This window comes from Zea mays, chromosome 8 (assembly GCF_902167145.1).
Source record: "Zea mays cultivar B73 chromosome 8, Zm-B73-REFERENCE-NAM-5.0, whole genome shotgun sequence".
NCBI classification, from domain to species: domain Eukaryota; kingdom Viridiplantae; phylum Streptophyta; class Magnoliopsida; order Poales; family Poaceae; genus Zea; species Zea mays.
In genome coordinates this window covers 170,174,849-170,189,432 of record NC_050103.1, presented here as the reverse complement: position 1 = coordinate 170,189,432, position 14,584 = coordinate 170,174,849, and the positions used below count along the sequence as shown (strand labels likewise).

The 14,584-nt window shown below is 45.1% G+C and overlaps 2 protein-coding genes across 5 annotated transcripts; one reads left to right on the top strand and one right to left on the bottom strand.

Moving 5' to 3' along the window:
• Positions 1-3,568: 3,568 nt before the first annotated feature.
• LOC103636398 (phospholipase A1 EG1, chloroplastic/mitochondrial) lies at positions 3,569-5,133 on the top strand. The gene has a single exon (XM_008658754.2). The coding sequence runs from the start codon at positions 3,569-3,571 to the stop codon at positions 4,949-4,951; it is 1,383 nt and encodes a 460-aa protein (XP_008656976.2). The 3' UTR covers positions 4,952-5,133.
• Positions 5,134-8,965: 3,832 nt separating this feature from the next.
• On the bottom strand, positions 8,966-13,481 carry LOC100383455 (U-box domain-containing protein 7). 4 transcript variants are annotated; one of them, XM_008657053.4, is made up of 6 exons: positions 13,018-13,481; positions 12,267-12,344; positions 11,775-11,960; positions 11,545-11,652; positions 10,200-11,416; positions 8,966-10,075 (listed from the first exon to the last, which is right to left on the bottom strand). In XM_008657053.4, exons 2-6 carry the CDS (start codon positions 12,315-12,317, stop codon positions 9,226-9,228), a joined length of 2,412 nt encoding a protein of 803 aa, XP_008655275.1. In that variant the 5' UTR covers positions 12,318-12,344; positions 13,018-13,481; the 3' UTR covers positions 8,966-9,225. The 4 variants fall into 4 exon arrangements, with proteins under 4 accessions (XP_008655275.1, XP_008655279.1, XP_008655276.1 ...); XM_008657057.4 differs by having other exon boundaries at positions 13,197-13,467; XM_008657054.3 differs by having other exon boundaries at positions 12,267-12,348; positions 13,197-13,466.
• Positions 13,482-14,584: the final 1,103 nt, after the last annotated feature.

Sequence of the window (14,584 nt, the reverse complement as noted above, 5' to 3'; positions counted from 1 at the left end):
TATATCTAGAAAACCTAAAATATCTTAAACTTGAAATAGAGGGAGTAGATCCCTATTTCGGTCAAATGCTAATGAAACACTACATAAATAAAGATGATGTTTAAGAAAATGTTGGTCAAACCTCAAAACTAGTACAAAATAACTTTTGAATTATCTAATTGGAAACATTGAAGATATATGGTATATTTCTAATGTAAAACATTTGAAGATCTCATAAACATGTATGATTTAATGAATATTTTCAACTTACTTCATTTTAATTTATAAGTCGTTCTACCTTTTCTAGATACATAAGCCCTCTCTATCTACAAATAGATTTCTAGCATGTTTAGAATAGAATAGTATGATAGAAAAAAGTTTATACTACTTTTCATTAACTAAAGTAGTTGTGGACTATTCAAATTGCATGCTAATTATAGCATTTACTACACCCAATCCAATTACAAAAACTAAACCTAAATTAGGGAATTTTGGCGCAGTGGTGGTGGAAAAGAGGGAGGGGGTATAGTAAATTTGGAGAGACTTGGAGGATAACAAATAAGTTGGTAGACTATTCAGCCTCCTACGTATTGATTTATTCGTGGACAAATTATTAGTCATGGAATCTATTTATTCAAGAAGATAGAATACATAGCTTTGATCACGTGAGTAGATATTATTGGGCAACGATTGAAGATAACTATATACTCGCTTTGTTCCAAATCATAAGTCATTTCATCTCTATACATAGAATTTGCTATGTATCTTTGTGTACATTATATCTAAATACACGGTAAAATTGATATACCAAAAAACCAAAACAACTTATAAGCATCTAACATTGTCGAGCCAAATAGGATACACCATCTGTTCAGTTAACGCGTGATATTTGTGTTGGTAACTTTTTCAAGTTTGACAAGATTTATAGAAAAATATTAGTAACATTTGTATCTCCAAATAAATTTGTTGTAAAAATAAATTTATAGGTTTTATCTAATGATACTAATTAATGTACTATAATATAAATATAAATACTATATGGATACGTGATTAAAATTACAAATGTTTGATTCCTTAAAAGTTTCTAGAATATTAACTTTTCAAGATAGAAGTAATTATTTTTCATCGGAGGAACCATAGGTCTTGTTTGGTGCATGGCTCATTTTAAAAATCTCATCATTAGACAAATACTTCTTAGATTTGTACTGCATTTTATGCCATAAGGGCATGTACAGTGGCGTTTAATATGGAGGCTCTTAAGGTGTTTAAGGGGTGTATTTGCAAAAAAATCTTAGAGCCGTCTCTCCGTGAAGAGACGCCTCTGGCTCGTAAACCAAGTAGTAACAGACGCCTCACTTCCTACTGTACGAATTTGTCGTCTGTTCTATTGATCTGCTGCTGTACAAATGCATTTAATTCTGTATTTATTAGTAGACTACATTTATAGACACTCCATTGTATAATAGAGTCTCTTAGTTGTCTCTTATGCTTGGAGAACCGTTTTGGTGTCTCTCCACTGTACATGTCCTAATGTCTTCGTGAGTTGATAATGAAATTTGTATTAAATTTTGTACACTATCTAACTCCTAGTGTAATTCAAGGGAATACCAAGCGCCACCTATAGTCAGGCAGCAATATGGTCGCTGGACGCCGGCCGAGGGATGTAAGTCTCCGCAGAGATTTTTTCTAATTTTCTTCCCATATATACATTTTTTATGGAACGTTGTCAAGATTCCTCAGCCTACTTTTTCATCTTCCACGTGGTGCCCTCTAAATTCTCCCCTATACCTCAATATAACTATAAAATATCTTTCCTATATTTACTTTTATCCATTATTATTTTTTCCTCTACTAACAATTACTCGCGGTCACAAAACATGAGGATGGAACAATGTTTAGCGCAGGACCGTGCCGACAAAATCTAAGGCCCTGAACATGTTTTAAAACGAGACCTCTTTTATTGGTGGAGGGCACCAGCCGCCGGTGAATGAAACGTCGTAAAACTACAGGTATACGTGTTGTGGCTAAACTCACGCCTCACAGTCATAAAATAGAAGCATGTGCAGAGACAGAGCCAAAACAATTATGAGGGGGCTAACGAAACTGCTACCATATATGATCTTTTTTGCATTATATCATATTCATTTTAAATTTTAGGGGAGCCTTTAGTAGAGTAGGGGGCTTAGCCCCATCCACTTCACTATTGCTTATGCCACTGAGCATATACAGACAGGTAAACAAAAAAATAGCTACTAATGTTGTCTTTCTATTTTATAAATGTACTATAAACCTACACGTTTGGACCCTAAAGATTTAGGGGCCCTGTTCCATCCCACACTTCGCACGCCCTCTTGCCCGGCCTGGTTTAGCATGCACGGCAAATACAGAGGAAGAGGGACAGTTTCCATAGTATAGGGCTAGGGGTGATCGTTGCGGCTCCTAGCGGGCTACTGTTGCGGTTAAGCTGGGCAAAGGGAGGGGGAGGGGAAGCGGTTGCAGCCGGTCTAAGACTACCTTCAAGGTTTCCTCGGCTTCCACCCTCCCCTACTCCTGTAGACATTTAGGAGGCCCCTTCAGGTACAATGGCGAATCCTACACGCTCCCCTACCACGCCAGAGCACACCAGATGTGGGGGTGCAAGAGACGGCCCCCTACCCTCAATTTGCATGCATAGTCGTGTTTGTTAGTTGATAAAAAATTAATATTTGATGATAAATATATATGAAAAATAATATTTTATGGTTAGGGTGGGCATAGGGATAGAATTTAGGAGAAACACCTCTAGTGGAGGGAGATACAGGGAAAGAGAGAGACGTAGTGGCATAGTATGATATATAGGGTGAAATATAGATGTAACCATTACCATTCAACATAGTCTAAGCGCGCCAGCTCATACCAACACTGTTGTTGTCAATTGTCATGGTTGGGTACGACAGGTCTGACTACGCAAGGAGGCGGCACTTTTGATTGTTCCCTCCATTCTATATTATATTTCGTTTGATCTTTTTTATTAAGTTTGGTCGACTCATTTTATTCATATTTTTATAAAAAATCAAAATCATATTTAATGTATATTATATTATATTATAAACGATATTACTGTACAAATTAATAATAATTATGACTTTTTAAAAAAATGAGTTGGTCAAATTTGAAGTAAAAAATCAAATGAAACTGAGGAAGTATAATTTGGTATTGGTATCTGTTAAAATAATATAAGGTTAACTAAAAAATCAAAACGAGTAATCAATGACTATATTACGAAACTATATTATATAATTAATTTATTACGAAACTATATTTTATAATTAATCAATGACTGATTTTTATATTATAAATATTATATTTTATAAAAAATTGATCAAATTTGGAAGCAAATTATTTTAAAAAAAACGAGAATTGTACTTTTTCAGACGGAATGAATACGCGGGGCTATATATATATATATATATATATATATATATATATATATATATATATATATATATATATATATATATATATATATATATATATATATATATATATATATATATATATATATATGCACGCTTGGTCTACCGGTCACCAATCTGTGCGTGGTAAACAAATGGCTTCCTCTGCAATGATCCAACCGGGCTGCAGGCTGCACCAGATGAGGAGCCCCGGGCGCCCTGAACCATCCCGTGCAAGCTTCGCGGCTGCCGCCACGGTTAACGAGGCCGCCACATCGCCGTCCATCTCCGCGAGGGCGGGGACCGGAGCGCGGGCAAGCGCGCCGATTGCCTCAGCAGCGAGGACGACGAGCACGCCGAGGAGAAGGACGGCATCGGTCGCAAACATGTGGAGGCAGGTCCAGGGGTCCCACGACTGGGACGGCCTGCTCCAGCCGCTGCAACCCGTGGTGCGCGATGAGGTGGCGCGGTACGGTGAGCTCGTCGGCGCCTGCTACAAGGTGCTGGACGTGGACCCGTCGTCGGCGCGGTACATGTGCTGCAAACACGCCAAGGAGCGCGTGCTCGAGGAGGCCGGCATGGCCGGGGCAGGGTACGAGGTGACGCGGTACATCTACGCAACGCCGGACGTGGCCGGGCCGTCCACTAGTGGCCGCGGCCACGGCCGCGCCAGCTGGGTCGGGTACGTCGCCGTGTCCACCGACGAGATGACCCGGCGGCTCGGCAGGCGCGACGTGCTCGTCTCGCTGCGCGGAACGGTGACGCAGGCAGAGTGGGCGGCCAACCTCATGAGCGCGCTGGAGCCGGCGCGGCTCGACGCGCGCCGGGACGTCAAGGTCGAGGCCGGCTTCCTCAACCTCTACACCTCCTCTCCCGGCGGCGGCGGCGGCATGGAGAGCTGCCGGGACCAGCTCCTCCGCGAGGTGTCCCGCGTCATCAAGTCTTTCTCCAAGGACAGACCCCGCGAAGACATGAGCGTCACCCTGGCCGGGCACAGCATGGGGAGCGCACTGGCGGTGCTGCTCGGGTACGACCTCTCCCAGCTTGGCCTCAACCGCGACGTGTCAGGGCGCCGCGTCCCCGTCACCGTCTTCTCCTTCGGCGGACCGAGGGTGGGGAACGCGGCCTTCAAGGACCGCTGCGATGAGCTCGGCGTGAAGGTGCTGCGCGTCGCTAACATCCGCGACCCGGTGACCATGCTCCCGGGCGCCCTCTTCAACGAGGGCACGAGAGGGTTCATCGCCTCCTGGGCCGCCGGTGACTGCTACACGCACGTCGGCGTGGAGCTCGCTCTCGACTTCCTTAGCCTCCGCGACCTGGGGAGCGTTCATGATGTCGGAGCGTACGTATCGGCGATCAAGGCCGAAGCCTGTGGCAAGGTGTCCAGGTCCGACAATGCGGCGGCGGACAGCAGAGGCGTCGCCGTTCTCGCGAAGAAGGCGATGGAGTTCATCGGGAGCCATCGCACCGCTGCTTTTGCATGGCCAGAGACCGTTCTCGGCATTGGCGGCGTGGTGCAGTCTCTCGGCTTGATCTGACCGCTAGGACAGAATTTTTTGTTTTAAACTGGTCATTAAAATTCTTAGGCTTCTTCTGAATTGTTTTTGGAGGCTTAATAATCAGTTAGTCCGGGTGACATCACAACCCTTTTTTTGCCTTTTGTCAAGGTTGTAGGGTGTGATTATTTAAGTTGTAAACTGTGAAAAAAAAAGACCGTGTGCTGTGAGTACAAAAAAAAGATGACTTATGGACTTTAGAAAAGTTGTACTTAATTCGCCAGACCTTTTTAAACCAATTTTGACCGAATTTTCTTATTCAAAAAATTAGAAAAAAAATCAAAGTCATATTTAAAGTATATTATATGCTAAACGATATTATAAGAAAAAATAAGTATTATTATTAGAATTTTTTTAATAAGACAGATCAATCAAACTTGAGCTAAAAAAGTCAAACAAATTATAAATTGAAACGGAAGGAGAAAGTTAGTTGGTTCAAACAAATATAAAAATCTACATTATACCTCTATCTCTACTATATTAAAGCATCAGTTTTCTTGATTGCATAGTTGTTGTTCTCCCCCACTTTTAAATAGTAAAAATACTAGAATTATGTACAAATGGGGATTCAAACATAATTGTTGGCTTTAAACCCACATTTACACCCACCTTGCCAACATAATGCACATGTTTATGTGTTTTATATTATATACTTAAAATTAAATGAAAATCGTAACAATGTACGGATACTTTGCTAGTCTCTCTTAAAACAACTGTAAAACTCAAAAAGTTAAAGAAGCCAAAAGTTAAAGCAGGATTCAAGGTGTTCTAAAAAACTATAAGATCTAAAAGCAACTACTTCTAAAAAGCATGTTTGTTCCTACTTTCCTGATTGTTTTTTTTATTTTTTAGAAACAATAGCAGTAGCCGAAAACTCATACAAACACAATAGTGGACTGTAAATTCTTCTTGTTCATACAATGTTAGGCGCAAGTGCGTACATACATAAGCCCTAGGGACACTAGCGTCCAAGGACACTTAACGGTATAAGCCTTTGGTACCCCTCAGGTCCTAGGGCTTCTAACGATGTAAACCCTCGATGCCTCTCATGCTTCAGGCACCTGACGGTATAAGCTCCTATGACTCCTCACGTCGTGATCATAAGGGCCCTCGTGCCCTCGGACACCTGAAGGAATAAGCCTTTAGAGCCCCCGATGTTGCATGTGGCTATCCCATAAAGATAACTAAATGAATAAGTTTCAGTTATAACATATTAAATATATGATGAGGGATATTTCAGGACTAACTTAGGTTGTAGGGCACCTGAGACCATAGAGCATACATCGGTCCTGTAAGGTTGTGGCCAAAAGATCATGCATATGATCGTGAAAAACACCAATTTACACTGTAGAATTCACTGTTTACAGTGTGGAGTTTAAAATAGGAGATGAGATGAGTAAATCTACTAGAGATCACCTAACCATGCAAGCACACACATATGGCATGTTTGGTTGGCTTCTCTCGGTAGCCTGGCTGCATGAGCCAGGCCGGCGGGAGCCTGGCTCCAGAGATGCAATCAATTTGCTCGCGCCTGCAGAGTCTGGATCAGGGTGCTTTGAGTATCGTGCGAGCCTGACTCTACATTTGCACGTAGGTAACCAAACACACACCTCGCACGAGTAGAGTCAGGTTGACAACAACTAAACACCAACTCATTGCATCCCACGATGCAAGCACCAGCAAATACAGATAACCAAACATATGGATAGTGTATCAGGAAATATAATAATACATAAGAATGAGGCTGGACGTATTACATATAGATATGAGGAATAGGTCGAGAAGAAGGACCGAAGTCGGGTGGACTAGGCTGATCCGATGAGAAGGCCTACAACAGGCTGTTTGGCTCACCCAAAACCTTAATTTTTCTATATTTTATATTAAGTGACTATTACGTATATAAAGGGTAAAAAAAAATAGCAGGGGCATGGCTCACTTTGGGTCCGCCTCTGATTCGGCCCACCTGATTTCTAGAGATGTACAGCTAGAGGCGGCTAGAATATCTACCTCTATTTATGGTTTGAGCCGCCTGATCCATCGGTTGACCTAGCGAGTGAGGGTCGTTGTTGATTTGAATCTTGTATGGAGTTGGAGGAGGAGAGACAGATCGAGAAAGGACGACTAACTAATATCTCAAACGATAATCTCATATGGGAAGAAGTAGTAGTGACAGTAGTACCGAACCTCTGCCCTTTGCTCTCTCTGATGCAGATTGTTTCTTCTTCACTGGATATAAGCCTAGCCTTCGTTTCAAATCAGCAATTTTCTTGCTTTTACGGGAAAACAGCATATATTGCTACACACGTTATATATGTTGGGGTGCATGAGAACGATGCGACCTCTGCAGATTTGCATAAGCAGCACCCTAGGCTGGCAACTTTCGGGTCGGGTAACTGCAAGACGCATAGCGAGCGAGCTAGCACGGGTCTGCACTGCACACGCACGCAGGCTACGTTTTCCAGGTTCGTGAGGCATCTCGTCTCACGCGTCCTCCTTAAGTTTCGGAGCTGAGTTAGGCCAGGGGAGGAGGAGGAGCGTCTCCGTCGGGGTCTTTTTCGAGGCCGAGGCTGCCTGCCTGCCATGGTTAGCCGTAGCCCAGGAGGAGAGGCTCCGCGATGGAAGTATGGAACGGCTTCTCCCCGTAATGCCCAGACCGCGACGGTTCGCTCCAGCTGTAGAGGAGACGCGATGCCGTTTCTGACAATAATTCGATCGAGTTCCCTGCTCTGTTGTAACGGATTAATTAGATAGATACCCGCCGTACGTTTTAACGATTGGAGTATCTCAAAGTCAGCAGCCGATGTCTTTACCTAACAAAAAAAATATCGGTAAAGCGAACCCTAACCCGCCCGACCCAGATATTATTACCCCCCGCTAGCTGCGTGTGCTCGTCGTCAGTCGTCGCCATGCCCATGCATGAGTCGGCGGGCGCGCACGGCCGGCCTGAGATACTTGTTGGGGACGCAAATCGGCCCGAGACGGGAGGGGACTCACTCACGTCACTGAAGCAGATCAACTGGTCGTTCGAGCAGTTGGAGGCGAGACAGCGTCGCTTTCGATTCGGGAGCTGGCGTGGCCGAGGCGGCGGCGGGAAAGAGGAGCTCGAAGATGGACTTTGCGGTGCCGGCCCATTCCACCGCTTGTATTGTCTCCGACCGGACCGATCACTCCTCGCCTGGCGCCATCAGGAGTGGACGCAGGCCCAAGCCCAAATGCGACCCACAAGAGATTCAGCTCTCGCTGAGCCAAACATTTTACCCGACCCAGAGAGGCAGGCAGGCGAAACTTTGGGCCTAGGTGGATTGTGGAACTGGAAGGCCGCGAGTGGTGGACCGTGCCCCTGCCCTGCTTCCTGTCCTGTGTGGGCGTGTGGCTGTGTTCTCTGCTTGCTTTCCCGCCACAAATAACTGCTGACCCGTGGACCGTTGATTTTTCAAATTAAAGCGGCAGGACGAGCAGTTGATGCTGATCTCGACTGAGCCGTGCAAACTGGAAACCTTGGTGGTGAATTGTGATGATTGCATGAGCGGAACGGAGGGCCGTCCGCCACTCGGGGTCCGGGGCCCTGTGCTGCGATGTCGGGGACGAGGCGTCAACGGGCATGCATGGCGTCGATTCCGTGTGCCTCTCAGCTCTGAACGTTCGTTCCTGTCGGCAGGACGTGCGGATGCGCCATTATTTCCCTTTCATCTGCGACCTGGTGTCATTGTCCTCCTCCTGCTCTGCTCGCCTCATCTCACTTGCTTTCCCTACATTGTCGCCACACACAGCAGTGCCCTAGCCAGCCAGCAGCTTTCTGGGCAAGCCTGTTCTGTTCTCAACTCTGGTTAGGCTGATGAAGAGCTGCGCTTTTACACCTCAGAATAATGCAATGTGCAATGGGTCGTCATCTTTAAGGAAGGCTGACAGGAATGGGAACAATCAGCTGCAAGTCGTGTTGGTTTTGATTTTTGAATTGACAAGGGGAAGAAGCGTCTGATCTGAAAACGGGGGCACTGACAGAGAACCGAAGACCTGTAAAGAAGAAACAACTGTACACAGCTCTTGACAAGGCCAAAGCCAAACTGGAAAATGCCCTACATCACCCCACCGAGGAGGTGGGGGAAGAACACCAATGTTTTCACTCTCCTCTTTCTTACCCCGAAACAGAACAATACCCCAGAGAAGAGGAAAAGGACCAAGCGGAAAACAAGGCAGAAGACGATGTACACAACCCACTGATCAACTCAAAAACACATACTACTCTAGCATGCATCCTAGCACTGGTACAGCGAGAAGCCCCTGTTCTTCCACAGAGAGCTCAGCGTCCTGCCCAGCTTCCTGGACTTGACATTGAACAACGGCTTCGACTCCCGGTGGTGGCACGCGATAATAGCACCGCCACCATTCCCGCCCTCCGCCAGCTGGCTCTGCAGCAGCTGCTGCTGGGGTTGCGGCGCCGGCGCGGTGTCCCGCTGCCTCTGCTCCCTGAACAGCTTGAGGAGCTTCTGGGCCTTCTCCCTGCCCCGCCCCGTCCCGGCCGCCGAGACGGAGACCAGGGACGGGACCACCCCTTCCCGGAGCACCGCCGCGACGCACTCGTCGTCGGCGCTGCACATCACCAGCAGGCACGACACGGCCTGCTCCTGCTCCGTCGGCTCGCCCGTGTCCAGAACCGTCGCCAGCGTGCTGACCAGACCAGGGGTGGACACGATCTCCTTCCTGCCAGCCTCGGTGGCCGCCAGGCTGATGAGCACCGCGAGAGCCTTCTCTGTCCAGCCAAGCCCCTCCTCCGGAGGCGCTGCAGACTCCGCGAGCAGGCGGTGGAGGGCGTCCACGATGCCTGCGGCTAGAAGCGCCGACACGCTGGCCTGGTGGCTCGACAGGTTGTACAGCGTGTACAGGGCGTCGTGCTTGCTGGAGCTGCCGTTTGTGTCGCTGGCGTCTTGGATATACAGACAGTCGACTAGGAATGGCACCGCCTGGCTTGAACCGATGGCGGCCTTTGCGTCAGGAAGGCAGGAAAGGTTAAGGTAGAGTGCTGTGGCAGGACCAGATAGGCGTGGATTCGATATCATCTGCTCAAGTAGACCGGCTACTCCGGCAGATAACAGGAGTCCCTTGTTTCTGAAATAAAATAGGGTTTTGATAAGCGAAAATGCTAGGCAAAAATAATTCATTAAGTTTAAGTTATAATTACCATTTCAAACTAGCAGCAATCAACGAGCACCATGCAGCTAGGAAACAATACCTGTTATTGTTGACTGCGAGATTGAAAAGAGCCATTGCACCGACTTCCTGTGCCTTCTCATTTCCATCATCCACAGCATTCCTCAAGAACTCAACCAGTGCCTCGGCAAAGCCATTTGAGCCTAGCTGGATCCTTGCTTCCTCGTCGTCTTTCAGAAGATACCTTATCTGCTCCACCAGCCTGCACTGCTTGTCCATGTTACTTCTTTCATGAAGCAAGAGCAGCAGGCTCCCATAGCCTTCGTTCAGATCGAAATCGTTACAAGAACCGTCATCCAGCGTTCCAGATACGCTGTTTGCTGGCTCCTCTTTTCTAGCATCCTCCATCAGGACAATCTTGACGCTCTTTGCACTGGTACAATCAAAGCTTTCAACAGACACACAACCTGTAGCCTCAGTGTCAGAGGAAGCAAGTCTCCAGTTTACATCAAAAGTTCCTGGTGGACCATCAGGAAGTGGAAAATCGTTCGACTCGCACCAGCTGGCAATCAGGGCCTTAACACAGTAGTTTGGAGTCAATGACAGGTGGGCAAGCTGCTGCTGAGTTTTAGGACATGTGCTGTGACCATCATTGAACCATTTCTCGATGCAAATACGCTCATAAGTCTGCCCGGATGAAATGATGACTGGATCATACATGAGTTGTAAGGAAATAGGGCACCTAAGTTCTTCAGGAGGGACTGAGATATTCCCAGACCTTGGACCACCACCAGCAGCACGTCTGCAATTGAATGATCCGAGCCTAGAATTGAAAGATCCAAACCTTGAATTGAACGACTGACTGCTCAAAATCTGTCTACCAAATGCACGGCCATTGATGTATGGACTACACATATCATCCACGCCTAATACTGTTGGCGAGCATGGAGACGATCCCTGAGAATCTGTATCATCACCAGTCTCACTTCTGAAGAACTTTGAGTACTTCCTCATGAGATTGTACAAGTATGACACAACAAGCTCCTTACGCTTGTCTTCATCAGAACGAGCCTTCTCAATTAGCTTCTTAAGGGCTCTTCTTTCGGTGAGTGCTGCCCTAGAAGATGTAATTCCCAATTTAAGAGCAGAAATATGGAAGACCTCAAGTTCCCCATTATCACTAGAACCATTTGTTTTATTGTTTCTCTGTAGCAAATTGATCAGCTCATCACCAGCTTCCTTCTCTGATCTATCCAATGTAAAAACAATTTGCTCCAGTTCACCAACAATCTCCACAATCTGACACGTTCAGGATGTCAGTTCATATTACACACTGTAATAATCGCAAAACTATAAAGTCATAAAAGAAAAAGACAAAGATTGGTGAAACAAAAATATTGACTAGATGAGCTTCGTGCACAATATACCTTACAGCCGATATCTTCAGTTACTATGCTTTCAATGCGCCTTAGACTCTCCTGAAGCTGGCTTCTAGACTTCTCAAACTTTAAAAGCACAGTTTCCGAAGTGATTGCCTAAGTGAAATATAATATCTATTAAAAAATTGTTCCAATTGCAAAAAAATCCAAAATAAATGCCCAAGATGAAATAAGTGTGTCACAGCAGTAGTAGTAGGGCAAGAGGAATAAGAAGTTACCAAGTAGAGTCTGCTGCAGTCTGCACAATGTTGAAGAAGCCCCTTGGCTTTATCAAGAGCCACATGTAGTGAACACAATGCCTGTATACCAGACTTGCTTCTGGGTCTTGATGCTTCGATAAAGGGGAAAATGGTGGAAAGTTTAGATACAGAAGGATGAAATGCTCTACAAATTCCTGCGTGCAACTGCAAAAAACCAAAATTTCTTCAGATTCGCTGCGAAATTAAGCAAAACCACCAAACGGAAAGCTATAAGGTTCCAGTAACTTATCACAGTACAAAGTAGTATTTAAAGAAAAAGGAACCTTAAAGAAACCAAAGCATTGTGATAGTACTAACCATTGAAACAAATACTACCTAAACAATATGGAAAAGAAAAGGTAACTCTCATTGATCAACTAAACATGAACAGGCTTTTAAGATGTACTTGCAAAAGGTAGGAGAACAACAGATTAACAGGACTACCAGACAAATTCACTGTAAAGATGATACCTTGGCATCATTAGCCAGAAAAGGACCTTCTTCGGCCTCCATTGCTTCCATGGGTGGCTATTACCTGAGCTCCAACATCTGACTACAAGAATCACAAGAAAAACAGATAACATTAGCATTTCATTCTGAACATTTCTCAAGGCCTTTCCTTAGGCTAAAGGAAAGAACAGGTCTCTACATTGTAGAATGGGGCAAATCAAGTGTCCAGATACTACTAGCAGAAATGGAAGAGTTAAAATCTACTGGCAATCCCGCAATACACTGTTCACGAAGAATAAACTTTGGCTTCCATAAACAACCCACTAAAAAGGACGTTCCCTCTGCAATTTTGAGATTTCCAGCCCCTTGGAGGCCAATATTTCTTTTCTTTATCAAAATCACACATTTTGAACAAATCCAAGGCGCCAATGTACCCAGTGAACAGCGTTTGACTATTCTTGTGCGCAAAAATAAAAGAAGAAAAGCATGACTTGGGCAGGTTCAGAGATGGTCAGATGAACTTAGCGTGGGCCATGGGAGTTGTTATGAACTGATATTGTTTTGGGTGGGGGCACAGAGAGCCATCTCGCGCGCTGAAGGACCAAGCCAAGCCACATCTGGATGAACGGGATCAGTCGGACCTAGCGGCTAGCGCGACGGAGAACACAAATCCACACCTTTCGATTTGATTGCCCATGGCCACGGCAAAGGATGAGTTCCAAGAAAACGACCCCTCCGAGCATACACCCAGAGTAGCTCGAGGATCACTCACCCAGAAAAAGAAGAAATCAATCCACGCCTGGACGGATCTCCACTCCACTAGGGTGAGGATGAGGATGAGTAGCGCTGGCAGCGGCAGCACTAGACAGAGGATCCAGGCATCCAGCACGGGTCTATCGGCGGCAGGAAGGGTCGGCCGCTTGGGCAGCAGCGCAGGGAGCTTGGTTTAACCTTCAGACGTCTTCAGAGCCAGTCAGACAGAGCCTTGTAGGGAGGCCAAGCGCGCGCGTGAAGGAGAAGCCGGGAGGCCGAATGCAGCCGCACCCTGTCAGTAACCACGCTCCAGCACTGATATCTGCCGTAGCGACGGCAGACAAATCCCCCTACGGCGAGCTATCAACGCGGCTCCGCGGGGGTTACCGGCGACGACGAAGGAGGAGGAAGAGCGTGGGGCGGGGGAGGAAAGAAGGGGGAGAATAAATGGAGAGTGGGGGTCGTTGGAGTTGAGAGTGGATTTTATCGGATTTTCAGGGTCAGAGACCGGGGGAAGTGAAATAAATGTCATTGTTTTCTTTCCATTACTACGTATTTAATAATGTTCTACAAGGGAATATTAAAAACGGTTCAGCTCCTTTTTTTTTTTGCTTATCATGCTTCTAGGCGAGAGTACAGAGCCACGACAAGCTGGAACAGTTTCCATCGGAAACTTTACATTTTAGGGCTTGTTCGGTTATACCCCAATCCATATGAATTGAGGGGGATTGAGGGGGTTTCAATTCCTAGTAAGTCAAAATACCCTTCAATCCGTATCAATCCCTTTCAATCCATATGGATTGAAAATAACCGAACAAGCCCTTAGGGGGTGTTTGGGAACAAAGTTTTTCTGCAGTTTTATAAGAATACTGCAGTATTCTCAGTATTATATACAGAATGGTGTTTAGCAAGTTGGCTAAAATCTCTGTTTCAAAACTGAAGTATTGCAAATACTATAGTTGTTTTAAGGTATTCTAAACTTAGGTCTGGATCTCAGTTTTCAAAACTGTTGTATTGTAAACTGCGGTATTGTCATAACTAAAGTATACTGTAGTATTTCAAAAACTATGATTTTCAAAAACTTTGTTCCTAAACAGGGCCTTAATTATATTTAAAAATTATATACTGCTACCCAGGACCCCAACAAAGAAAAAAAATGTATTTTTAGCTTCGTCCTTGTCAAATAGAGAATATGAGATGTGGACTTCCATTAGCATGGCTGGTTAGTGAGAATGTATGTGTGTAATTGAATAAAGTGTACAAAATTCATTTAGAAACCTTAGAAGCATAGGTTTAGGGCTGTATATAAATATTATTTTTTTACTTTCTTGTTTCAGCGCCAACCATGTATTTCCTCATATGGTTTCTATCTAGCAAGGGCTAGTTTAGTAACCCTATTTTCCCACCGGATTTTCAATTTTCTAAGAAAAATTGATTATTTTCTGTTGGAAAAATAGAAATCTCTTAAGAAAATAGAAATTTTTCAAACTAGCCCTAAAAGAACATACGAGAAACCGATGCTAACGAATTGCAGCTTTCCTGTATGAACACTGCAGATAGTGACACGAGGATCTGTTGTTGGAATT

Excerpts from the sequence above, each read along its gene's own strand:
- LOC103636398 (XM_008658754.2), top strand. The coding sequence starts at position 3,569 with ATGGCTTCCTCTGCAATGATCCAACCGGGCTGCAGGCTGCACCAGATG.
- LOC100383455 (XM_008657053.4), bottom strand. The coding sequence starts at position 12,317 with ATGGAAGCAATGGAGGCCGAAGAAGGTCCTTTTCTGGCTAATGATGCC. Across the intron at positions 11,417-11,544 it reads CTGAAGATATCGGCTGTAAG|ATTGTGGAGATTGTTGGTGA; the intron begins GTATATTGTGCA and ends TGAACGTGTCAG. Across the intron at positions 10,076-10,199 it reads CTCGCAGTCAACAATAACAG|AAACAAGGGACTCCTGTTAT; the intron begins GTATTGTTTCCT and ends ATTTTATTTCAG.